At 42.8% G+C, this 27,866-nt stretch overlaps 1 protein-coding gene across 2 annotated transcripts in view; it reads right to left on the bottom strand.

The window, feature by feature from the left end:
- Positions 1-27,866, bottom strand: part of MRPL52 (mitochondrial ribosomal protein L52) — a 262,507-nt gene that overhangs the window by 36,229 nt on the left and 198,412 nt on the right. For both annotated transcript variants that reach the window (XM_044058423.1, XM_044058425.1), the window contains exon 4: positions 22,117-22,181. In XM_044058423.1, coding sequence (XP_043914358.1) covers positions 22,117-22,181 — 65 coding nt within the window. The remainder of the gene's footprint in view (positions 1-22,116; positions 22,182-27,866) is intronic.

Raw genomic sequence — 27,866 nt, forward strand, 5'->3', positions numbered from 1 at the left:
ATTTGTTATGGGGTCCATATGCCCTGTATGCATCTTCCTGCCATGTGGGCTCCCCAGGCATAATCTGATGTGTCTGTTGTTAAGGTTTGGCTGGCAGGGGGTAGAGTGAAGGCCCGTTCCATGTTTTGGTGACATGCCTTTGCCCACCATAGAAACTCCTGTTGTAGGCAGGGAATGAGAGGAAAGTACAGTTTTGTACCTACCATAAATGTAGATGTTCGAAGATCCACATTGCTGCAGTCCTTACAATTGGGTAGTCCGCTGTCCTCGGTCGGCCCGAATATCAAAGTATAAGGCTGACGTCGGTCAGGGCGCATTTGACTGACGTCAGAACGTCAGGGTACAAATGCGCATGACCGACGTCATATCCTCAGTCTTTTCTTGCCCCAGATGTCAGAAGACCCTAAAAATAAAGGTCAAAACCAAAAGACAGCAAACAACCAACCAACCACCCATGCACTAACTATATGTACAATATATATACAATATACACAAAATGTACAACCCAACCCACACAACCACCTCTAACTACAGAGGGGAAGGAGGGAGGGTAAATTGGACTGCAGCAATGTGGATCTTCGAACATCTACATTTATGGTAGGTACAAAACTGTACTATGTTCTTCATCTCACATTGCTGCAGTCCTTACAATTGGGTAGAATCCCAAAGCAGAGGTAAGGGAGGATGGCTAACTACAAGGAAGCAGGAGCTGCCAAAATGCCCTGCAAAACAGCAGTGGCAAAACCAGCCCTGGACTTAGAGTAAAGTGGCAGGTGATAATGCTTAGAGAAAGTATGCACAGAACTCCAAGTAGCTGCCTCCAAAATATCCTTGGTTGCCACTCCCCTCAAAAAAGCTGTCGAAGTGGCAGTAGCCCTAGTGGAATGAGGCCTAATCCCAGCTGGAATTTCCTTGCCATGATGGGAATAACAGAAAGCAATGCAAAACCCAATCCACTTAGAAATAGTTTGTTTTGATACAGGCTTGCCCTGAGAACTCAAAGCAAAAGAAACAAACAACTGCTGAGACTGCCTGAAACCTTTAGTCCTGTCCAAATAATAACGCAACTGTCTGTGGACATCTAAAGTGTGCAAAATCTTTTCCCCTTTATTTTGGGGATTTGCATAAAAAGTAGGCAAATGAATAGTTTGGTTTAAAGCCACACTAGAAACCACCTTAGGCATAAAGGAAGGATTAGTAATGAATGATACCCTATCCTTATGGAAAATCAAGAAAGGCTCAACCGCCATAAGGGCCTGTAATTCAGAAACCCTTCTTGCAAAGGTAATGGCCAACAAAAAAGCAGTCTTCCATGATAAATATTTCAACTCAGCAGTAGCTGCAGGCTCAAAAGGTTGTAGAGTGAGTTTCTCCAACACAAAATTGAGATCCCAAGCAGGAGTAGGAGCTCTTCGTGGGGGTCTTATATTCTTTGCCCCTCTAAGAAATTGCTTGAACAAAGGATGAGAAAACAATGGTGGGTTGCAATCATAGTGAGCTGAAATTGCTGCAGCATGAACTTTAATAGAAGAGAAAGACAAACCTTTGTCTAGCAACTCAGAAAGATATTGAAGAGCCACAGACAAATTAGGCTCAGAAACATCAAAATCTTTTGCTGCACTCCAAAACAAAAATCTCTTCCATTTGTCTGCGTACACTTTCCTTGTACTAGGCCTCCTAGCTTCCAAAATAACATTTAAAACTTGCTGAGGAAGTGGAGGCCCACTATGGTTCAAAACAGAATATGCCAGGCTGTTAGGTGCAGAGAGTGAAGCTTGACATTTAGCAAATGGCTGTCCTCCTGCGACAACAGGTGTGGAATCGAAGGCAAAGGCCATGGAGGCTTCCGTACCAGACTTCTCAGTAATGGGTACCAGTGTTGTCGAGGCCAATCGGCAGCTATTAAAATCATCCTTGGCTTGTCCTGTCTGACCTTTAGAAGTACCTTTAGGAGGAGAGGCAGAGGTGGAAAGGCATACACATGAAGATTGCTCCAATTGAAAGAAAGAGCATCCACTCTCCAAGCTGTGGGATGAAACCTTTTTGTGCAAAACCTTGGCAGCTGATGGTTTAGTGGAGAAGCGAACAGATCTATGTCTGGAGTTCCCCATGACACTGTCAATTTCTGAAATACATGAGGATCCAATTTCCACTCGTGGGGATCCATAATTCGTCTGCTCAACACATCTGCTAAGGAGTTCTGTGCTCCTGGCAGAAACCTTGCCTGAAGATTGAGCTGTAAACTGAGAGCAGTCTCCCACAAAATCATTGCTTGCCTGCATAGAGGATAAGAATGTGTTCCGATCCTGGCAGTGCTGTGTCCATACATTTTTGAGATACCATTGTAGCTTCCTCATATGCAGTTTGGCATTGGGAAGTACCAGAATACAAGATGCCATGAACCCTAAGGCTTGAAGGACTGTCCTTGCAGTCAGCCCGGACTGATGAGATAGTTGATGGAAGTAAAGGGATAGACTCTTTTGTTTGTCCGGGGTTAAAAAGGCCATCTGGGATGCTGTATTCAGTCTCACACCCAGAAAGCACATGTCTTGAGAGGGTACTAGACTGGACTTTATTTCGTTCACAGAATACCCTAGGCATCTTAGCACTGCTATCACATATTCCAAATGATGAAGAAGCTCTTCCCTTCCTTGAGCCAGAATTAGGCAGTCGTCCAAATAAGGATAGATCTGTATTCCTTTTAGTCTGAAGAAAGCTATCACTGGAGCCAGAACTTTCGTGAACACTCTGGGCGCAGTAGATAAGCCAAAGGGCAATGCAGAGAACTGATAGTGAGAAGTCCCAGCTCGAAAACGCAGATACTTTCTGCAACTTAGTCTGATAGGAACAGGTAAGCCTCCTTGAGATCCAAAGTTACCATCCAATGATCTTTGCCCAGCAGAGGTAAAAGCTGCTGCAACGTCAACATTTTGAACTTGGGAATGTCCAGGTAAGTGTTGAGGATAGATAAATCCAAAATTGGTCTCCACGTGTTCCCCTTCTTTGGTACTAGGAACAGGCGAGAATAAAATCCTAGGCCCACTTCTGGCAGAGGGACCGGCTGTATGGCCCCTAGTCGGAGCAACAGAGAAACCTGTTTGTGAGCCTCTATTCTTTGTTGAGGAGGAACGTCTGGCATGCCTTTGAAAGGAGGCAAGGTATGGAAATAAAACCTGTAGCCGTGGTGTATGATATCCAATACCCATCTGTCCTGGGTAATTAAACTCCAATTTTCTTTGAAAAGTGCCAACCTTCCCCCCAAAGGTGCTGCCAGACGAGCAGGCTCTGGCAGCTGAAAAGGTAGGTCATTGGGTCTGCTTACGAAGGACTGACCCCTGCCCTCACCAAGCCTGTGCAGGAGAACTCCCTGTTCTAGGCCTGAAAGAGCCCTGAGCTCTGCCCTTACCACGTCTAGATCTACCCCTAGACTGTGAATCATAAGAAGGATACGTCCATCCTTTAGCAGGCCAATTTCTACTAAACTTTGGAGGCTGGACTTGCAAAAAATCTTTAACAGTCTGCATAGACTTAGCCTTGTCTTCCATTTTCTTTAAAACTGTCTCAACAGGAGGACCAAACAACACGTCAGATTGTAAAGGAGCATCTAAAATCCTTGTTTTAACATGTTCAGACAAATTCTGATCCCTCAGCCAGGCGTGCCTGCGAAGAACTGACCCAGTGGCAGCCACCCTAGACGAGGCCTGTACAGCATCAAAACCACATTGCAAAGAATGCTTACCCACCTGTTCAGAAACATGCACTAAATCTTGCAACTCCTTACAATCAATACCTACTGCCAGAGCATCAACCATAGATTTCAATTGTGAAAGGAGATAATTTTGGTATTTCAACATGTGAAACTGGCAATTCAGAGCCCTTATAGCAAGAGTGGAAGAAGTATAGACTTTCTTGCCCCATCTATCCAAGGCCCTAGCCTCCTTGTCTGCAGGAACCGGATTCTTAACAACAGAAGCCTTAACACCTTTAGGCCCATGGCTAACAGTTTCTGGGTCTGCCCTAGGACTCTTAAAAAGATACTTATGAGCTTCAGGCACCCTGTAATACCTATCCGGCTTAACAGGAGCAGGAGGCAAAGAATCAGGATTAAGAGAAGCTTCCATAAAGACATCTTCCACTACAGCCAAAACAGGAGGTATAGCCAAAGGCCTATGCTGGGGTAACAATAGAAATTCCCTAAGCCTTTTTCTGGAATCAGAGAAGTCCTGACCTTCCCACTTAAAATGCTCCCTCATGGAATGAAGAGTTTCTGAAAAAGAAAAATCCTCAGGAGGAGTAGCAGAAGGAGTAGAATCATCCACATCAGAATCAGAATAAGGAGAGTACTCCTGCAAGTCTTCAGCCGAAGACTCTGAAACATTCGAAGCCTGATCAAAACCCCCCAGCTCAGGCTCCACCCTAGGCCTCTTATCAGGAGGGGGCATAGAACCCCTAATCAAAGTAATCAAATCTTCTGCCATTTTAAGCATAAGCTTCTTGGGCACAGTACCTGAAGAGCTAGGGGTAACACTAACTGAAGCTAAACCTGGCCTGCCCCTGGGGGAAGCCTTTGAAACAGAAGGAGAGGGCCTAGCCACCTTAGGAAGGGAGGGGAGTATAGTAACATGAGAAGCCCCCTCAGCCTGACTAGTCTCCTGAGAGGCCACATCCTGTAATAACAAGGTCTCCCCCTGGGAACACAAAGAAACCTCCGGTGGAGCCACCGGCTCCACCGACACCTCTAAAGAACCGGCGTCTGGTACAGGCGGTTCTTCTAGCCTAGGCTTAACTGCCTTGTCCTTGCGCTTCTTTGAAGAAGCGGGCGTCTGAGCATCCGACGGCATTTTATAGTTACACCGCTTCCCAAAGACTAACCTCGCACAATCCAACCTTCTCTTTATAGTGCGTTTATTAAATCTAGCACAAGAGCAACAGCCAACAACGTCGTGCTCAGGCCCTAAGCAAGGAATACACAAAGTATGATAATCTTTATGCGGTATCTGTTTCCCACAAGAAATGCAATTATTAACTTTTTCTGACATCCGGTAAATGACTGAGGCAAGAAAAAACAAAAATATTCTAGCGGGTACTTAGCCAACTTTGAACTCGGTCTGAAACTTCTAAATTGAAAAATCTCAGAACGCCAACCGGCACTTGCAACACTGCTTCTGCATCGGACCATGCGGCAAAAAAGACTGAGGATATGACGTCGGTCATGCGCATTTGTACCCCGACGTTCTGACGTCAGTCAAATGCGCCCTGACCGACGTCAGCCTTATACTTTGATATTCGGGCCGACCGAGGACAGCGGACTACCCAATTGTAAGGACTGCAACAATGTGAGATGAAGAACATTCATTGTTTCCAGACTGTAAGAATGTTGACTCCACAAACTTTTTAGGTACCACTGAAGTTTTCCTCATATGCAGTCTTGCATATGGAATTAGTAGGATGCAGGATGCCATGAAGCCCAAAGCCTGCAGAATTTGTCTTGCAGATAACTGGGTTTTTGTTGCCATCAGTTTGAAGTAAGTAGTCAGTTGCCTTTGTTTGTCTGGCGTGAGGTAAGCCATCTGGGGCAGCTGTATTCAAGCTTGCACCCAGGAATGTTATCTTTTGAGAGGGTACCAGTTGTGATTTCTTTTCATTTATTGTGTACCCTAGGCATGTTAGAAGCCTTTTCACAAACGTCAGGTGTCGAAGAACAATGTCCTTGTTCTCTGCTTGAATGAGACAGTCATTCAAGTAAGGATATATTTGTATACTTCTTTGTCTGCAAAATGCAATTACTGGTGTAAGGCACTTTGTAAAGACCCTGGGCACAGTAGATAAGCCAAAGGGCAGTGCAGAGAATTGGTAATGCATTAAACCAGCCTTGAATCTGAGGTATCTTCTGCACGATTGTCTTATTGGGACATGCAGGTATGCCTCTTTTAGATCTAATGTCACCAGCCAAGCATTCTTGCCCAGCATGGGCAGAAGCTGCTGCAAAGTCAGCATTCTGAATTTTGGAATGTCCAGGTATGTGTTCAAAATCGATAAATCCAGTATTGGCCGCCAGGCCTTGTCCTTTCTGGGTACCAAGAACAGTCTTGAGTAAAAACCTTGTCCTTTTTCCTGTTCTGGTACTGGCTGAAAGGCCCCCATATCCATGAGGGACGTAACCTGTTTCTGTGCCTCTGCCCATTGATTTTTGGCAGATCTGGCCAACTGTTTGCCATTGGCAGAGTGTGGAAATGAAATCTGTATCCCTGAGATACTATGTTCAGTACCCACTTGTCCTGGGTTATTAACTGCCAATTTTGAGCAAAAAGTGCTAATTTTCCCCCTAAGGGTGCTGCCAAAATATAAGTGCTTGGTGCAGGCAGAGGGACGTCGTTGGGACTGTTTTCTGTAGGTTTGCGCTTTATCTCCTCCAGATTTAGAGGTAGAAGTGCCCCATTGCTTTGACCTGTGTGAATCTTGCGCCTGGTATCTGGAACCCTTAGGGCGTCTGGATTTGCCCCTTTAAGCTCTGTCTGACACAGGAAAGGACTATTTTTTTGTAGGCCAGTGTCTACTGAACCTTGGTGGCTGCACTTGTAAGAAGTCTTTAACAGTTTGCATAGACTTAGCTTGTCTTCCATTTTCTTTAAAACCTCTTCTGCCTTAATACCAAACAGAGTATCATGCTGTAAAGGTGCATCTAGCAATTTTGCTTTAACATGATCAGGCAAATTTTGTTCCTTTAGCCAGGCATGCCTCCTAATCACAGATCGAGTAACTGCAGCTCTGCAGGAGGCCTCTAAGGAGTCAAAACCACATTGCAAAGTATGCTTTCCAACCTGTTCAGCTGCATGCAATAATTCCTGCAATTCTTTATTTTCTGCACATTCAGAAATCAACATAATTTTCTGTTTCAGCAATCCCATAACATGTTGTTGATACGTAAGCATATGAAACTTGACAGTTTAAGGCCTTGATTGCCAAGGGTGCAGATGTATAAACCTTTTTTCCCCATCTGTCTAGTGCCCTTGAATCTCTGTCAGAGGGGGTAGGATTTTTTGCTGTTGAGGCCTTAACTCCCTTTGGACCCTGTGAAATAGTTTCAGGATCAGCGCAGGTTTTCTAAATAAATATTTATGAGAGTCAGGGACCCTGTAATATCTGTCAGGCTTTCTGGGAGCCGGAGGTAGGGGGTCAAGGGACAAGCTTGACTCCGAAAACACATTATCCACAATGTCTAAAACAGGGGGAATGGCTAAAGGCTTGTGCTGAGGGAGAAGGAGGAAATCCCTGAGCATCTTTTTTGATTCTGAGAAATCTTGACTCTCCCAGTGAAAATGCTCCCTCAAAGTATGCAAGGTTCCTCCAAATGAATAATCCTCAGGAGGAGATGCAGATGGTACAGACTCCTCTGCATCAGAATCCTCATAGGGAGGTATAGACAATTCCTGATCAGAAGAGGAATCAGAAGAAATAGAAACCTGATCTGAAGATTTATAGTCAGTATCTTGCCTAGGCCTCTTATCTGGCGGGGGATGGGTACCCCTGATCAAGGTAAAAAGGTCTTCATCCATTTTGATCATCTGTTTTTTAGGCATAGAGGCCTGTGCATGTGGCTCATGTGTCAGTTTTTTAGTTTTAGAAGTTGCTTTTGTCTTTGTTTTTGCAGCTGTCGTCGGTTTGATATACAAATGTTGAGGTCTGAATACACCCTCAGAAGCCGGTGCGTGCTCAGCGGCTCCGGACCCATCCGAGGGAGATACATCTGTCAGTCCAATGCCTCGAGTATCTTGCGGCATGCCGGACTCCACATGGGTGTCAGTAGAGGCTTGCGACTCGAAGGTAGTGGGTATCAGGGGCTGCGAAAGCGCCTGAGTACCGGTGACTGGCTTAGAAGCTTTGTCGTCGGTTTTGGATCTTGACTGCCTTTCTCTGTCCTTTTCTTTACGTTTTTTTATGTACTCAGGTAGTTGGATTGCAATCAGACGACATTTCTGGGCAGTTAAATTTATTTCCAAAATACTTTGAGGCAAAAATATACTGACGCTTAATAGCGCGTTGGTTAAATCTAGCACAAAACCGACAGCCAGGCAACATCGTGATCAGGGCCTAGGCAAGGAATACAGTATAAATGGAAATCCTTATGAGGTATTTGCTTCCCATAAGTAATACAATTATTAACTTTTTCTGACATCGGTATGGAGCAAGAAAAAAGTTTCCCCAACGGGGTACTTGGCTTTAGTGAAGACATCGGTTCTGAAACTCAAACTGGAATATTTCAGTAGTCGGCCGACCAGCACTTACAAAATGCTTGCTTCGGGCACCACACGGCAAGAAAGACTGGAGAAAATGGCATCGGCTGCATGTTTTATACCCCCGACGACCGGACGTCATGGAAGAGGAGACAGCAACTGACACAGGACCCAAGACTTTGGAATTCAGGCCGACTGGGGTAATGTAATGACTGCAACAGTGAAACACGAAGAGCATCTTTCAGAATTGCCACTAGTAATTGTTCTGTGTTTCAGAAAATTTTGGTTCTGTCCAAGTAGAACCTAAGCTGTCTGTGTACGTCCAAAGAATGCAGAATTCTCTCCCCCTTGTTCTGTGCATTTGGATAAAAAGTTGGCAGATGAATAGTTTGGTTAAGAGCCACATTGGACACCACCTTAGGCATAAATGTTGGGTTTGTCCTCAGAGAGACCCTGTCTGGATAAAAAATGACAAAAGGTTCCACAGCCATGAGTGCCTGAAGCTCTGAAACTCGTCTTGCAGAAGTTATTGCTAGGAGCAGAGCTGTTTTCCAAGATAAAAACTTTATATCAGCTGTAGCAGCTGGCTCAAAAGGTGGCAGGGTGAGTTTTTCCAAGACATAGTTGAGGTCCAATGCAGGCTTTGGTGATCTTCTTGGAGGCCTTAAGTTTTTGTCTCCTCTGAGGTACTGTTTTAGTAAGGGATGAGAAAAGATTGGTGGCTCTGTATTGTAATGAGCCGAAATGGCAGAGGCATGAATTTTAATATATGAAAAAGATAGACCTTTGTCCAGCATCTTAGTTAAGTATTGCAAAATCTGAGGAATATTTGGCACAGCTGTATCAGTTCCTTGTGCCTGGTTCCAAGCACAAAATCTCTTCCATTTTCCAGCTTAAGATTTTCTAGTACTAGGCCTTCTGGCCTCCAAAATGACATCCATCACAGCTTTACTGAGAGGTGTGTTTTGTATGACTACATTATCCACCACACTGCCAGGTTTAAAGTCCTGAGTTGGCTGTGCAGGATCCGATTGTTTTGCTGGGACAGTAGATGAGATATCTGAGGTAAGGTCCAAGTTGGGCATTGAGACAAGCTCCTTAGTATTGGATACCAGTACTGGTGGGGCCAGTCTGGGGCAATTAGTATCACCCTTGGCTTCTCCTGTCTGACCTTTAGGAGTACCTTGGGGAGGAGAGGCAGAGGGGGAAATGCATATACTGGTAGGTTTTTCCAGCTGAAAGATTGGGCGTCCACATTCCATGCTTGTCTGTGATAAATCCTTGTGCAGAATTTTTTTAGTTGGTAGTTGTGAGAGGAGGCAAATAGATCTATGTCCGGGCATCCCCATTTCCTTGTTATCATGCTGAAGACTTGTGGATCCAGGTGCCACTCATGGGGATCCATGAGGTTTCTGCTTAGGTCGTCTGCCAGAGTATTTTTCCTTCCTGGCAGGAATTGTGCCTGCAGGTGTACTTGGTAAGTCAATGCTGTGTCCCACAAAGTCATGGCTAGTCTGCAAAGAGGGTAAGAATGAGTGCCCCCCTGCTTGTTTATATACCACATGACTGTGGTGTTGTCTGTCTTTATCAGTAGTTGTCCTGGATGAAGTAGGTCCTTGAAGGCTGTCAGGGCATTTTGTACTTCTAGCATCTCTTTTTGATTGATATGTGGATGCATTTGGTTTGAGGTCCATGTGCCCTGAATGCATCTTCCTGCCATGTGGGCCCCCCAGGCATAATCTGATGCATCCATTGTTAGTGTTTGTCTGTCTGGGGGTAATGTGAATGGCTGCCCCTTGTTTTGGTGACGAGCCTTTGCCCACCCTCGAAACTCCTGTTGCACGCAGGGAATGAGAGTAATCATAGTTTCCAGGCTGTGGCAATGTTGAGTCCAAACACTTTTTAGGTACCACTGAAGTTTACTCATATGCAGTCTTTAAGATGCAGGATGCCATGAAGCCCAAAGCCTGCAGAATTTTTCTTGCAGATAACTGGGCCTTTGTTGCCAGCATTTTGAAATAGATAGTCAGTTGCCTTTGTTTGTCTGGCGTGAGATAAGCCATCTGGGCAGTTGTATTTAAGCTTGCACCCAGGAATATTATCTCGAGAGGGTACTAGATTTGGTTTCTTTTCGTTGACTGTGTACCCTACACGTTAGAAGTCTTTTCACAAATGCCAGATGCTATAGAAGAATGTCCTTGTTCTCTGCTTGAATTAGACAGTCGTCCAAGTATGGATATATTTGTATTCCTCTTTGTCTGCAGAATGTAATTACTGGTGCCAGGCACTTTGTAAAGACCCTGGGCACAGTAGATAAGCCAAAGGGCAGTGCAGAGACTTGGTAATGCATTGAGCCAGCCTTGAATCTGAAGTTTCTTCTGCATATTTGTCTGACTGGAACATGCAGGTATGCCTCTTTTAGGTCTAAAGTCACAAGCCAAGCGTTCTTGTCCAGCATGGGCAGAAGCTGCTGCAAAGTCAACATCTTGAATTTTGGTATATCCAGGAATGTGTTCAAAATAGATAGGTCCAGTATTGGCCTCCAGGCCTTGTCCTTTCTGGGTACCAAAAACAGTCTTGAGTAAAATCTTTGTCCCTGCTCTTGCTCTGGTACTAGTTGAATGGCCCCCATGTCCATGAGGGATGAGACTTGTTTTTGTGCCTCTGCCCATTGATATTTTGGCAGATCTGGCCAGCCTTTTGCCTTTGGCAGGGTGTGAAAATGGAACTTGTAGCCTTGTGACACGATATTTAAGACCCAATTGTCCTGGGTTATAATGTGCCAATTTTGAGAAAAAAGTGTTAATTTTCCCCCTAAGGGGGCTGCCAGGAGATAAGTGCTTGGTGCAGGAAGGGGGAAGTCATTGGGACTGTTTCTTGAATGGTTGTGATTTGTCTTCTCCAACTTTGGAGGTAGAAGCCCCCCCATTGTTTTGAGCGGCATGAACCTTGCTCCTGGGATCTGCCTCTCGGGCGTCTGGGTCTGCCCCTTTGAGGTCTGTCTGACACAGGAAAGCATCAATTCTTTGTTGGTCAGTGTCTACTAAACCTAGGTGGCTGTACTTGTAAAAAATCTTTGACCGTTTGCATAGATTTAGCTTTGTCCTCCATTTTCTTTAACGCCTCTTCTGCCTTAACACCAAACAAAGTATCATGCTGTACAGGTACATCTAATAATTTAACTTTAACATGATCAGGCAGATTTTATTCCTTTAGCTAAGCATGCCTCCTAATTACAGAACCTGTAACTACGGCTCTGCAGGAGGCCTCTAAAGAATCAAAACCACATTGCAAATTATGCTTTCCAACTTGTTCAGCTGCATGCAATAAATCCTGCATTTCCTTGTTTTCTGCACATTCAGAGTTTAACAACATTTTCTGTTTAAGCAATGCCATGACATGTTGCTGATATTTGAGCATATGAAACCGACAGTTTTAAGGCCCTTGTAGCCAAGGTAGCAGATGTGTAAACCTTTTTTCCCCATCTACCCAGTGCCCAAGAATCTCTATCAGAGGGGGTAGGTATTTTTGCAGCGGATGCCTTAACACCTTTGGGACTCTGAGAAATAGTTTCTGGGTCTGCAGCAGGGTTTTTAAAAAGGAATTTATGTGAGTCAGGAACCCTGTAATACCTGTCAGGCTTAACAGGAGCTGGAGGTAAGGAGTCAGGGGTAAGACTAGACTCCGAAAACACATCATCTACAATGTCTAACACAGGTGGGATGGCTAGTGGCTTGTGTTGAGGTAGTAACAGGAAATCCCTGAGCCTCTTTCTAGATTCTGAAAAATCTTGGCTCTCCCAGTGGAAATGCTCCCTCATGATATGTAAGGTTTCCCCAAAAGAATAGTCCTCTGGAGGAGAAGAGGAAGGTATAGATTCTTTAGCATCAGAATCCTCATAGGGGGGAAGAGAATCTTCCTGACCAGAAGAGGAATCAGTTGAAATGGAAACCTGATCTGAAGATTCATAGTCAGTCTCTTGCCTAGGCCTCTTATCAGGAGGGGGATGGGAACTCCTGATCAAGGTAATCAAGTCTTCGGCCATTTTGAGCATCTGCTTTTTGGGCATGGAGGCCTGTCCATGTGGCTCTTGGGTTTGCTTTTTTGCCTTTGAAGTCGGTTTAATGTATAGATGTTTAGGTCTGAATACACACTCAGAAGCAGATGCCTGCTCAGCGGCTCCGGACCCATCTGAAGGAATAGCGTCCGAGGCTCCAATACCTTGAGTTTCCAGCGGCATAGCCAACTCCACGTGGGAGTTGGTAGCGGCCTGCGACTCTAAAGTAGCGGGCGTCAGGGGCTGCAAAAGCATCTCACTGAGAACCGCGATTGGCTTAGGAAAAGCTTTGTCGGTTTTGGGCCTTTGTTGTCTATCTTTTACTTTTCTTTGTGTTTTTTGTGAACTCCAGTAGACGGATGGCTATCCGATGACATTTCTGGATAATTAAACCTGCATCCAAATAGTTTAATGCAAAATCATACCGATGCTTAATAGTGCGTTGGTTAAATCTAGCACAAAACAGACAACCTGAAACGTTATGTTCAGGGCCAATACAGTAAGAATGAAAGTCCTTATGAGGTATTTGCTTCCCACAAGAAATACAATTATTAACTTTTTCTACTCTGTCTGGAGCAAGAAAAAAGTTTCCCCAACGGGGTACTTAGCTTTATAGAAGACTTCAGATCTGAAACACGAACTTGAAAATCTCAGGAGTCGGCTGACCTGCACTTGCGAACTGCTTCTGCTATGGGTACCGCGCGGCAAGAAAGACTGAAGAAAATGGCGTCAGCTGCATGTTTTATACCCCTGACGACCTGACGTCATAGAAGAGGAGACCGCAACCGACGCAGGACCCAAGATATTGGAATTCAGGCTGACTGAAGGCAACCTGCCAGCAGATTACCCAAATGTAATGACTGCAACAGTGAAACACGAAGAACATCTGCTTGAGCACTGGATGAGAGAAGAGGGGAGGTTCTGTATTATAATGAGCTGAAATGGCTGAGGCATGGATTTTAATGGAGGAAAAAGACAGGCCCTTGTGAAGCATCTCAGTTAAGTATTGTAAAATCTGAGGTAAATTGGGTGCTGCTGTGCTAATCCCTTGACATTGGTTCCAAGCACATAATCTTTTCCATTTTTCAGCATAAGATTTTTCTAGTACTAGGCCTCCTTGCCTTTAAAATTATATCCATCACAGGTTTACTGAGGGATGGTAAAGGAGAGATTATGTAATTAGCCAGGCTACAAGGTTCAGTGTTAGAAGCTGAGGGTGCAGAATCTGGTTCTCCTGTTGAGACAACAGGGAAGGAGTCTGAGGCAGGTGCCATGGGATAACCATGACACACTGCGCAGGAGGGGGTATCAATGTTGGCGTGGCCAGTCTGGAGCAATCAAAATCATCCTTGGTTTGTCCTGTTTGATTTTTAGTAGTAGTTTGGAGAACAGAGGCAGAGGGGGGAAGGCATAGACTGATAGTTTTTTTCCAGCTGAAGGACAGAGCATCCACTTTCCAGGCTTGCTTGTGGTGAGTCCTTGTGCAAAATTTGTTCAACTGGTAGTTCTGGGGAGAGGCAAACAGGTCTATGTCTGGGCTCCCCCATTTGATTGTCAACATGTTGAAAATCCTTGGTTCCAGTTTCCACTCGTATGATTCCATGAGGTTTCTGCTTAGTCCGTCTGCCAGTGTATTTAATTTTCCTGGCAGGAATTGAGCTTGTAGGTGCACTTGGTAGCACAAGGCTGTGTTCCACAACACCATGGCTAGTCTGCAGAGGGGGGAAGTATGTGTACCCCCATGCTTATGTACCACATAACAGTGGTGTTGTCAGTCTTTACCATTAGTTGTCCAAGAAGAATGTGGTCCTTGAAGGCTGTCAGAGCATTCTGTACAGCTAACATTTCTTTCTGATTGATATGCAGGTGCATTTGACTTGGGTTCCATTTGCCCTGAATGTACTTCCCTGCCAGGTGAGTCCCCCATGCATAGTTTGATGCATCTGTTGTTACGGTTTGGGCGGCAGGGAGTTGTGTGAAAGGTAGTCCCTCGTTTTGGTGACAGGCCTCTGCCCACCAAAGGAACTCTAGGCGTAGGCAAGGTACGATATGAATCATTGCTTCTAGATCCTGAGAATGTTGACACCATAGGCTTTTTAGATACCACTGTAGTTTCCTTATATGCAGTCTTGCATATGGTATTAGAAGAATGCTGAAGGCCATGAACCCAAAGGCTTGCAGTATTTGTCATGCAGATAGCAGGGTTTTTGTGGCCACTTGTTTGAAGTAGGTTGTCAAATGAATTTGTTTCTCTGGCATGAGGTAAGCCATCTGTGAAGTTGTATTCAAGCTTGCTCCCAGGAATATAATTTGTTGACAGGGTACCAGGTGTGATTCCTTTTCGTTTATGGTGTACCCCAGACAAGTTAGAACCCTTTGTACAAAGGCCAGATGATTCAAAAGTATGTCCTGGCTTTCTGCCTGAATTAGACAATCGTCTGGGTATGGGTATATGTGAATATTTCTTTACCTGCAAAATGCAATAACTGGAGCTAGGCACTTTGTGAATACCCTGGGCGCAGTAGATAAGCCAAAGGGCAGTGCAGAGAATTGATAGTGCGTGTAGCCTGCTTTGAAGCGTAGGTATCTTCTGCAAGATTCCTGATTGGGATTGTGCAGGTATGCTTCTTTTAAATCTAGTGTTGCCAACCAGGCATCTTTGCCTAGCATAGGAAGTAATTGGTGAAGAGTCAGCATCTTGAATTTTGGAATCTCCAAAAAGGTGTTTAGAGTAGACAGGTCCAGGATAGGATGCCATGAATTGTCTTTTCTGGGTACCAGGAAAAGTCTAGAGTAGAAACCTTGTCCCTTTTCTGGTACCAGTTGAATAGCCCCCATGCTTAAGAGAGAAAGTACTTGTTTTGGGGCCTCTGCCCACTGATTTGGGGGTAGGTCCGGCCACCCACTTGGTGTTGGCAACATGCGGAAGTGAAATCTGTATCCCAGGGACACTATATTTAAAACCCATATGTCCTGGGTAATGAGTTCCCAATTCTTTGCATGAAGAGCAATCATTCTCCCCAAAGGGACAGTCAGTTGATAAGTACTTGGAAATTTTAAAAGGAAGTCATTAAGACAGTTTACCATGGGGGGGGGGGGGTGTCTTATTACTCCCTGATTTGGAAGTGGAGGCCCCCCACTACTTAGTTCCGTGTCCCCTGGGACTGAAACCTGGGGTTTTTGATGTGTCTGGGTTTGCTTGAAAAGACCTGGAAGGGGCTGGAAAGGACCAATTCTTAGAGGGCCAGTGCCTACTAAATCTAAGGGGCTGAACTTGTAAGAAATCTTTAACAGTTTGCATAGATTTAGCTTTATCTTCCATCTTTTTAAGAACTTCCTCAGCCTTGTGCCAAACAGGCGGACCTGATTTAAGGAAGCATCCAACAATTTAGCTTTAACTTGATCAGGCAAAGATTGCTCCTTAAGCCAAGCATGCCTTCTGAGCCAGACCCAGTAACAGCAGCCCTGCAAGAGGCCTCTAATGAATCAAAGCCACATTGCAAAGTATGTTTTCCAACTTGTTCAGCAGAATGCATTAAATCCTCTAAGTCCTTATTTTCGACACAGTCAGGAATCAACATCATTTTCTGTTTAAGCAGTCCAATAACATGTTGCTGATACTTTTAACATATGAAACTGGCAGTTTAAAAGCCCTAATGGCCAAAGTTGCAGAAGTGCAAACCTTCTTACCCCATCTATTCAGCGCCCTAGTCTCTATCAGAAGGGGTAGGATTTTTAGCAGTAGAAGCCTTAATGCCCTTGGGCCTCTGTGAAATAGTCTCTGGATCTGCAATAGGATTTTTAAAAAGGGACTTGTGGGACTCAGGGACCCTGTAGTATCGGTCAGGTTTTCTGGGAGCAGGAGGTAAGGAATCAGGGGCCAAATTAGATTCCGAAAAAGCATCATAAACAATGTCTAGTACAGGAGGAATAGCTAAAGGCCTATGCTGAGGTAGGAGAAGGAAATCCCTAAGCCTCTTTTTTGAATCAGAAAAATCCTGGCTTTCTCAGTGGAAATGCTCCCTTTGAGTATGTAAGGTTTCCCCAAAAGAAAAATCCTCAGGAGGGGAAGCAGAGGGAATGGAGTCCTCTGCATCAGAATCTTCATAAGTAGGTATGGGCAAATCCAGATCATCAGAAGAATCGGAGAAAACAGAATCCTGATCAGAAAATTCATAATCAATTTCAGTCCTAGGCCTCTTAGAAAGGGGGGGGGGGTGGCTACCCCTGATTAGAGTTATTAGATCTTCAGCCATTCTTATTTGTATTTTAGGCACAGAGGCCTGAGCATGTGGCCTGGGCATCATATTTTTAGGCATGGTTCAAGATTTAGGCCTAAGTAAAGAAGGAAGCATCGGTTTAATAGTCCATAGGCCTGAATAGTCCATTAGCCTGAATACACCCTCAGAAGCGAGTGCCTTCACAGAGGCTCCGGACCCATCCAAGGTAGACACATCCACGGGTTCCATAGTTGAAGCATCTCTCGGCATACTGGACTCCGAATGGGTCTCAGTAGAGGCCTGCGAATCAGAAATAGCGGGTTATCAGGGGCTGCGAAAGCACCTCACTGAGTACTGGCGAACTGGTGACTGGCTTAGGAGAAGTGTCATCGGCAGTTCTGGACCTCAGCGGCCTGTCTCTCTCTCTTTGTCTTTGCGTTTTCGGAATCCCGGTAGTCGGATGGCTAACAGATGACATTTCTGGATAATTAAACCAAGAACAGAAATATTTAGAGGCGAAAATATACTGACGACGGATAGTGCGCTGATGAAATAAAGCACAAAGCCGACAGCAAGGTACGTCGTGGTTAGGGCCTAGGCAAGGAATACAGTACGAATTAAAATCTTTATGAGGTATTTGCTTTCCACAAGTAATGCAATTATTAACTTTTACTGACATCGGTAAGGAGCAAGAAAAAGTTTCCCCAACGGAGTACTTAGCTTTAGTTGAAGACTTCGGTTCTGAAACTCTAAAACAAAAATTTCAGTAGTCGGCCGACTGGCACTTGCGAACTGCTTCTGCTTTGGGCAACGCACGGCAAGAAAGACTGGGGTAATGGCATCAGCTGCATGCTTTATACCCCTGAAGACCTGAGGTCATGGAAGAAGGGACAGCAACTGACGCAGGACCCAAAACTTTGTTAATCAGGCTGACTGAGGGCTACCTGCAAGCAGATAACCCAAATGTAATTACTGCAACAGTGAAAAACACAAAGAACATCAGAAGTAATGTTAATAACAGCAAATATCACTGTGCTGATATCAGACCTCCATAGGTTATAACAAATGTCTTCCTTGAATGTATGACTTTGATTGCTGTAACTCCAGACTGAACCTGAAAATGATCAGTGTTCTATCCAGATCAGCAACTAAACAAAGTAATGTAACATAACATAACAAAATAAATAAATAGACAGACCCAGAGAGTAGTTAACTAGAATTTTAGTTTTCTGAGCAGGAGTCTGGAACTGGGGAATTTTTGGTTCTTAGGACCCAATCTTCCCGTGTTTTGAGTACAACCAATCCCATAAGGTCCAGCTTGAAAGAACTGAGCCCAAAAATAGATCTGGCCACACAGCCTCCCCATTATAAAAAGGAAACTTCTCCCTCATTCTGCAAAATCTGGGAAAACACAATAGGACTAAGTAGCACTTTAACCTTACCACCTAGACTGTAATGTGGAAGGGAAAAGTTTTAAAGGTTTAACTTTCACTGAAGAAAAGACGACAGGGTCAAGCATAGAAAGTACATTCATGGGTGGTGTTGATTTATGAAAAGAAGTTATACTGTTAATAGAGATGTAAAAAGAAAATGGATGGATTAAAACTGAAAAGAGGCATGGGCTAAATATGCTACTATCCATGGCCTCTTTCAAGAGTTGGGACAAAAATATACGATCAAGTAGTAAAACTTTTTAGTATACCACAAAAACCAGGGGTGCACCAAAGGATTGGGAAAAGGGAGCACTGCTGACTCAGCTAAAATGACATTGAGTACAGTCAATCTTATGTCAGTGGTACCTACAATGATGGAAAGGACAACAAATGCAAGGCTAACTGACAGCACAATGACAAATGAGAAACAGCAAAGCTTTTCAGTGGGCAAGGCATGTCACTCTAACTTTAACAGTATTTATGAATGACGTTTTCATGAGTTTCAGAAAAGCTTGTAGCACTGACACACAGAAAGGTGATGGGGGAGTTATGCAACATGGACACAGTTCACAGCTGAAAAATAGGTGCTTAGTGGTTTTCAAAGTGAGTCCATCTAGGCTGACCCATGTGTTTACTGCTAAAACAACCAACACTTTCAATGGATGGATGCACACAACAAATCCACCTGCTGATGATTTAAAGGTAGGCAGAACTGACAAAGATGGTAAGAATGACTTATAAAGAATTTTACAGAATGAGATATGGGCAGCTAGACAGCAGATTAGGTTTAATATTAAGTGTAAAGTGATGCACTCTGGAGCCATTTTATTTGGAAAAAAACTTGTGTGTGTCAAAGAAGAAAAAACTCTATTTAGTTTCGATGAAATCCAGACTCTAATCACCTATGCTGGATACCAAGGCAAACAGAATACTACAGCATACTGATAAAGGTTTGACATGAGAGTTGTAGATATGATTATGCCATTGTTGAAGGCTCTGGAAAGGCATCATTTTGAGTACCTGTATAATTCTGCAAGCTTTATGCCACAAAAGACTGATCTTTGGTACAGACATAGGCAAGTAAGATAAAAATCTAGAAAGTCGTAGTTATGAAACAAGTACAAAAATTACTGTAAACATTTGAAAAGATGGGACAAAGATCGGACAAATGATGCTGCTGATAATAAACAACAACGGGAAAGGTTAAAGGACAAACAGTTTACAAACATTGACAAAGGTAAGTTGTGATTACTGATGGCAGACCAAAGGGTAATTGTTTAAAGGGTATATGAAAATGAATTTCTTTACAAAGATGGCAGGTGAAAAGTGGACTGTGTTAAATAACGTGGGATGGCAACTGAACTGGGCATGAGTTTTAAGCTACCTAGAACAATTGGAACAGAAGTGTGCATACAAATCAGGGAGAGGAATGAGGAGCGGTCATTTGTTGATAAATGTTCTGAAGAAAAACACGGACAAATTTTGCCTTTTCTTACTGGCCACATAATGCATCACACAACATCCAGGTCACAAAACTAATCACTGGGGACATCTGAAGAGGAAGGTGCAGTCAAGTTCTGCTCCACAGATGTGAAACACTTCTGGCACTAGAACAGAGATTTCTTCAACAGTAGATCAACATTTATCAAATTGTTTCTTAAAGAATTGACAAAGTAACTGGTACAACTAAATTCTTGCCTTCTTGCATTTCAGAATATCTGAAACAGCAATCACTAAATTAGCAGAATTAATCTTTCTCAGTCACTAGTCTTAGTGATAAACATGTTTAGATGACTTAACCAAGCACATTTCACTATAATGCCATCATCCACCTCTTCTGTCAAAAACAATAATTTTCAATTATTTATTTATTTAAAATTTGTTGACTGGGCTAGTCCAACTGGATACATGTCCATTTTCAGTAGAGGCCCGGGGAGATAAACTCCCAAAATTAAGCTAATAAAACAGTTCAGCAAAACTAAAAATTATTTGAAATACATTTTTTATGGAGATTTACATGAAAAAGCGAACTTTAAAGCAACTGACTACAGAGTTTAACAAAACAATACAGTACTACTTACATGGTAAAGGGTTAGACATTCATCATAAGGTAGGTTAGGAAAGAAGTAAAGATTGAAATACAGTTGATTAATAAAGTATAACTCTAAGATAATAAAAAAGTTTGCATATATACACCTAAACAAATATTACTCTCAAAGTAAAAAGACAGCTACTCTATATACAAGGCGGATGAGTGTTACAAAGTACATACTCAATGGTAGTTTCCTGAAAAAACTAGACTTAAATTGGGAGAAAGGGGAGGATTACTAACCCTACTTTAAGGGTAATGGGAGAGAGGTAAACAATAACAATGTACTGGACGAGTGTTAGTCAGGGTTAGTACATGGGCATAGCCATTGTGTCTTTAGTAGAATTTTTAGTTGTATTTTGAAGAGTGGTAATGATGATAATGATGCAAGTTTGCTGGGAAGCCTATTCCAAATCTTCCCCACAGAATTAAAGAAAACAGAATCACTGGCTTTGTTGTGGGATTTCTGGATGGTAAACCAGTGATTTATTTGCGAGTGAAGGGTAGTAAGATTTATGTAGTGGGAGATAAGGCTACAGAGAGTAGGAGTATTACTAGGATGGTACAGAATATTTTGGGTGATGGTGAGTTGTTGAAATATCAGCTGGTTTTGCAGTTCTAGCCATCCCAAGCTGTTTGAGATTCAGGCAATGGTGAGTTCTAAATGGAGAGCCTGTAGCAAATCTAGCAATGTTGTTATAGGAGGTTGCCAGCTTAATAAGGTTGCTTTTGGAAAGATCAATATAAATGAGGGAGGCATACAGGAGGGTAGTAATCAAATGGGTATGGGAAATTGTAGTTCTGGCTTCAGGGGTAAGGAAAGGTTTTATCCTATACAGAGAACCAAGTTTTCTGTTTAGTGATTTAATAGTAGAGTTGATAAGCGAGTCAAAGTTAAGGTTGTGGTCAATTATTACACCTAAGAGTTTGGTAGTTGGGTCAGGAGCTATGACAGTACCATTGTTGGATGTAATGGAGAAATTTATTGGAGAAGATTTTAGAGTTGGAGTAAATAGCAATAGTTTTGTTTTTTTTTTGGCATTTAAGAGAAGGCAACGTTGTAGGAACCAGTTTTCAACTAGGTTAAATACTGTTTGGGTGATGGATTGGAGTTCTGATGAAGAAGAGGCATTACAAATCAGTGTGGAGTCATCTGCATATTGTATGCAGGTAGCTAGAGGAACATTAATACTAAGATCATTGATGAATATGGAGAAGAGGAGAGGTCCCAGGACAGAGCCTCGAGGGACACCAAGGGTAATAGGGGGATGTGTGGATAGGTTACTGTCCCAAAGGCAGCTTGCTGTCTATTATGTAAGTAAGAGTTGAACCATTTTAATGTTTGTGTGTTGAGTGAAAGTGATTTTAGTATGTTCAGAAGTAGCTGATGGTTAACCATGTCAAAAGCTTTAGAATAGTCAATAAAGAGTGCAGAGGAGAGCATTGTATTACTACAATGTTTGTTAATGCAGTCAGAGGAGGATAGGAGAGCAGTGGTAGTACTATGAAAAGGTCTAAAACCATGCTGACAGTCTGCTAGTAGGTTAATTTGGAGAAGGTGATCCAGAAGTTGTTGATGGATGCATTTTTCCATGATTTTGGCTAAAGGAGAAAGTAGGGCTATAGGCCGAAAGTTAGAGAGTTCAGTTGAGTTACCACCCTTGTGAAGTGGAATAATGTGAGAGATTTTCCAGAGAGATGGGATGGATCCTTCAGTAATGGTTCTATAAATTAGGACAGAGATTGGATAGGCAAGAACTTTTGCTGCAGTTTTAAGGTATTCAGCTGGTAGGAGATCAGCTGAGGGAGTAGATGGTTTAAATTTGTGAAGTAGGGTGTAGATGAGGGATGTAGGAATTGGTTTTAAATGAAAGGTAGTATGTATGCTAACTAGGGAGGATGGGGGGGGGGGGTTGAGCTAACTGGAGGTAAGGAGTTGGCTAGAGATTGGACAGTTTCAGTGAAAAAGTTACTGAAAACATCAGTAATCTGGTGCAACAAGACAAATGGAGAGCTATCCAATGGGAATTACAACCTTCAGCCATGCATCTACTCTAGTAGAACTAAGGAAATAAATACTTACAGCAAACTCTTCCCTTTCTTTTCTTCTCCTTAACTCTCCTTTACATGGGGGTGCTGGTCTTCCATCTGTATGCAAGTCGCACATGAAAACAAAAGTGATGGAATTTTTTTTAGCTTTCTTTTTAAATTAGTTCTAAAAGGCTGTAACAACTGCCATAATTTTTTTTTTTCCCAATAATTTTTATTTTTCATTTTCTATTAATACGAGTCATATAACAAACAACTGACAAGCATGACCAAAGGTACAGTGTTATCCATTGAGATTCATACCATAAGATATAGGTCAATCAACAAATTATCTACACTATTATACATAGATGCTTTCACAGTTAAGTCGTTTAGTTATAACAATAGTACATATATTTGTAAATCAAAACCATAAAATATTTTGAGTGGTTGATCATGTGTGTCATTCTAAATTCCATTATGGTATATTTCTAAGCGTCTCTGTGGCTGCTCATGCTAGTACAATGTTATAGGCTTGTTCCCATATTTCCCTACATCTTGTATTTTTGTCTTTTTTATCCATTACTATTTTGTGGGCCAATAGATGTTTAATGGCTAGCTGTCTGAATTCCTCCCAAGAGATACTACTTGAGTCAAGCCACTTAAACGCTATATATACTTTCATTAGGAGAAAAATTGTGACCAGTGTGGTGGCTTGTTTCATTGGAATGTTGGGTGGGAGAATGTGTAGTATAGTAAATTCCCATGTTAGTGTACATGTCCGATAGCCTATTTTTTGTAATTGTAATTTAAGAGAATTCCAAAGTTTGTAGACATTTTCAGCTCCAAAATATGTGAAGTCAGCTGTTTTATCTTTACAGTGTGGACAGAATGGTGATCTTGATGCATTAAGTTTATGTAAGAATACAGGTGTGAAATATGTGTTATTAATCATGAGCTGAGTGTAGGTCAGTTTTTGGAGAGGTATGGTCTTTGGTGTTAGGTTAATTGCTTGACTTATTTGCTGTTTTTCTATAGATAATAACATTTAAATGAATTACAATTGAAACATTCATGAGGTACATATGTTTGGAGCACTCATTTTCCAACACTTAAATTTTACTGCAGCTTTCACATCAACAGTTTGGATTCCATTATTGCAATAATTCTTGTAATCATCTTGACAAAATGCGTACCCTGGGAGGATATGAATCACTGTGTAAAGCAAAACAGCAATTATACATAGAAGATTCTGTTTCAAAAGTCAACCAACTAAAAAATAACTTTCAGTATATGTTTTTGTAAGATGAACACTATACAAGACAGCAAAATATTTCATTGCACATACTATCACAACTAACACTATACAGCACGCTTATAGTAACCTGTACTAATACTTCCTTTAGAATCAAGCTAAAATGTATCTATAGACAGAAGAAATAAAGGTGATACACTGGTTAATATTGCTGTTTCACTGCACTTGGATCTCCCGTTAATTTCTCAGCTGGGGTGCTTTCTCTGCTGAGTTTGTACATGTTTCTTAAGATATTCAGTTTCCTTTCCCATGGCAAATACGTGATCTAGGGGAATTACAGCTTCTGCAAACTGCAGAACATACCTTTCAACCTCTTACAGCAAGAAATCTCAACAAAGCCATAATTAATGGGGGACAAAGTTCCAAAAGTAGAGACAATTTTTAATATTACTTTTAGAAACTTAGAAAGTAAATAGAACAGGTTTTGCATTAGCATAACTTTTCGGAAGGGTATGAAGTCTGAAACTCAAGTGTCTGTATTTTCTGACTTAAATCTTCAATGATTTGCTAGAAAACCACTGTTTTATGTAAAATGGACCAAATATATGAGGCAAAAATCTGGACATGCTATGAAAATCTGTACAACTGAGAGCTGTGCTGCCAACAGGTGTGTACTTATGTGGGTGTGTATCCTATGACAGGCTTGCACCTTGTCCTGGATTAGTTTTTCTGCCCTGTGTTTACGGAGAGGTTCCTATTCCCTTGCTATCTTTAAATGGAATAAGTGGATAATCAGAGAATGAATCAATAATTCTAAACATATCTGAATAGAACAATGGATAAAATGTAGGAGACTTGAATAGCAAAAGATGAAACAATAGGAAAAATGTTTTCTTACACACACACACACACACACACACACACACACACACACACACACACAGGGAGTTCCATAGTTTATCAAGACACAATTTAGTAAAGCTGACACTCAACAAACTGAAAACAATTAACGCATTCCGCTGGACCTCTCCCCTGCAGGCCCCATGGTACCACTCTCTTCCCAACTGTGAGGTCAAGAGGTTTGCTGGGTTTATAATGTGCTACTTTCTACAAGCTGTAGCTCAATGGAAGTGCAACTACAAGGTGATACAAATGCTTATGCATGTACAGGAAGCACTATGGCTGATCATGTGCTCTGCAAATGGCTCTCAGAAAGTACAGTTTTGTACCTACCATAAATGTAGATGTTCGAGTGCTAATACAGCTGCAGTCATAACAGATGGGTTCTCCTGCCGTCAGGCGGGTCCTCGGTCGGCCGAATTCCAAAGTCTAGGTCCGGCGTCAGTTGTCGTCGCTTCTTCCCTGACGTCAGTGCGACAGGGGTATAAAAGAACCAGCCGATGCCATTTTCTTCAGCTTTTCTTGCCCCAGATGTCAGGTGCCCCCAGAAAGAAGGCAATACACAAAATTATGTAATAATGCAATGCAATATAATCAAAGACCAGTAGTTGCAAGCAAATACACCATAAAAGAAGACCCCTAGAGGGGAAGGAGGGAGGGAAACCTGGACTGCAGCTGTATTAGCACTCGAACATCTACATTTATGGTAGGTACAAAACTGTACTATGTTCATCGTGCATACAGCTGAGTCATAACAGATGGGTAGAATCCCAAAGCTAAGAAAGGGGTGGTAGGCACTAGGGGGAGCTAGGAGGAGCCAAAATGCCCTGCAAGACTGCAGTGGCAAAGCCTGCTCTAGATTTGGAGTATAATGGTAGGTTGTAGTGCTTAGAGAAGGTATGCACAGAACTCCAAGTGGCTGCTTCTAAAATATCCTTGGTGGGCACTCCTCTGAGGAAGGCTGCAGAGGTGGCTGTGGCCCTGGTAGAATGAGTTCTAATGCCTGTAGGTACAGTTTTGCCATGAAAGGAATAGCAAAAGCGTATGCAGTGGGCTATCCATTTTGAGATTGTCTGTTTGGATATTGACTTTCCTTGAGCTCCTACCGCATAGGCCACAAAAAGCTGTTCTGGTTTTCTGAAAGGTTTTGTTCTGTCCAGATAATAACGCAGTTGTCTGTGGATGTCCAAGGAATGCAGTAATCTCTCCCCTTTGTTTTGAGGATTAGGATAAAAAGTAGGTATATGTATGGCCTGATTTAAAGCTACCCTGGATACCACTTTAGGCATAAAGGACGGGTTGGTACGTAATGAAGCTCTGTCCTGATGGAAGATGATAAAAGGCTGGACAGCCATAAGAGCCTGTAGTTCTGAAACTCTATGAGCTGAAGTGATAGCCAGAAGGAAAGCTGTTTTCCAGGACAACTATTGTAAATCTGATGAGGCAGCTGGCTCAAAAGGAGGCAAAGTCAGTTTTTCCAGAATTAAATTAAGATCCCAAGCAGGTATTGGTTGTTTTCTTGGAGGTCTTAGATTCTTAGCCCCTCTGAGGAACTGTCTTAATAGAGGGTGAGAGAATAAAGGTGGATCAGTGTTGTATTCTGCAGAAATGGCTGAGGCATGGATTTTGATGGAGGAGAACGAAAGTCCACTGCTTAGCAGTTCAGTCAAATATTGTAGTATTTGAGGTAAATTCAGTTTTCTAGGGCACTGGCCCTTTTTCTCATTCCAAACACAAAAACGTTTCCATTTTGCAGAGTAAGCTTTTCTAGTTGATGGCCTTCTGGCCTCCAAAATGACATCCTGCACCTCCTTGGAAAGCAGGGCCTGCTGCGATGCTAAGGAATCTTCCATGCGGCTAGATTGTTTTCAGCTGACTGTGAAGAGTTTTGAAGCTGTGCTGAGTCAGAAGAAGAGGCATTAGAGGCAGGGTCCATGGTGGGGAATGCGTCAGGCTCCTCAGGAGTGGGTACCAGTGTTGCCTTGGCCAGTCCGGAGCAATGAGGATCATCTTTGGTCTGTCTGCTCTGGTCTTCAATAGGACTTTGGGCAGCAGAGGAAGAGGTGGGAAGGCATAAACTGTCATTGATGTCCAACTGAAAGAGAGAGCGTCCACTCTCCAGGCCTTTGGATGGAAGATCCTTGAGCAGAATTTTGTCAATTGATGATTTTTGTGGGAGGCAAAGAGATCTATGTCTGGCCTTCCCCATTCTTGGATTATTTCTGTAAAAACTTTTGGATGCAACTTCCATTCGTGTGGATCTGTCATATTCCTGCTTAGGTTGTCTGCCAGCGTGTTTTCCTTGCCTGGCAAGTACTGTGCTTGTAGTTCCATTTGTAAGTCCATGGCCATCTTCCAAAGTGACATGGCCAGTCTGCATAGGGGATAACAATGTGTTCCTCCCTGCTTGTTTATGTACCACATAACTGTGGTGTTGTCTGTTCTTATCAATAGCTGACCTGGTTGTAGAAGGTCCTTGAAAGCTGTAATAGCATTTATCACTGCTAGCATTTCTTTTTGATTGATGTGAAGGTGCTTTTCTTTTTGGGTCCATTTGCCCTGAATGCACCGGTCTGTCATGTGCGCCCCCCAGGCGTAGTCCGAGGCGTCTGTTGTGATGACTTGATTTGCTTGAGGCTTGCTGAATGGAAGACCTGTGTTTGTTTGGCATGCTTGAGCCCACCACAGAAATTCCTTTTGCAGACATGGAATTAGTGGTATTATTGTTTCCAAACTGTGGCTGTGTTGAGACCATATGTTTTTCAGGTACCATTGTAGTTTTCTCATATGCAGCTTTGCACATGGGATTAGTAAGATGCAAGATGCCATGAATCCCAGAGCCTGCAGGATTTTCCTTGCAGTCAGCCTGGTGCAATTTGCCAGTGTTCTGAAATATTGAATTAGTTGCCCCTGCTTCTCTGGCGTGAGGTAGGCCATCTGGGTGTTTGTGTCCAAATTGGCACCCAGGAAAATTATCTTCCGAGAGGGTATTAGTCTTGATTTCTCTTTGCTGACTGTGTATCCTAGAGAGTTTAATAACATTATTACATAAGCCAGATGTTTCAGAAGAATGTGCTTGCTGTCCGCTTGGATCAGGCAGTCGTCCATATAAGGGTATATTTGTATCCCTTGAAGTCTGCAGCAGGCAATTACTGATGCCAGGCATTTCGTGAATACTCTGGGCGCAGTAGATAAACCAAAGGGCAATGCAGAGAATTGATAATGGGTTGAACCTGCAAGAAATCTGAGATATCTTCTGCAATTCTGTCTGATTGGGACATGCAGGTATGCCTCCTTGAGGTCCAATGTTACCAGCCAAGACTCCTTTGCCTAGCATGGGAAGAAGTTGCTGTAGAGTGAGCATCTTGAATTTTGGTACGAGTAGGAATGTGTTTAGGATGGAAAGATCCAAAATAGGTCTCCAATCTTTTCCCTTCCTTGGCACCAGAAATAGCCTGGAATAAAAACCTTGACCTTGTTCGTGTGTAGGTACCTCTTGAATAGCTTTCATGTTTATAAGATCTGAAATTTGCTTTTGTGCCTCTGCCCTTTGATTGTGTGGCAGGTTTGGCATGCCTTTCATTTTTGGAAGGGTATGAAAATGGAATTTGTAGCCTCTGTTTATAATGTTCAGGATCCATTTGTCCTTT

This window comes from Protopterus annectens, chromosome 16.part0 (assembly GCF_019279795.1).
Source record: "Protopterus annectens isolate FY-2018-M chromosome 16.part0, PAN1.0, whole genome shotgun sequence".
NCBI classification, from domain to species: domain Eukaryota; kingdom Metazoa; phylum Chordata; order Ceratodontiformes; family Protopteridae; genus Protopterus; species Protopterus annectens.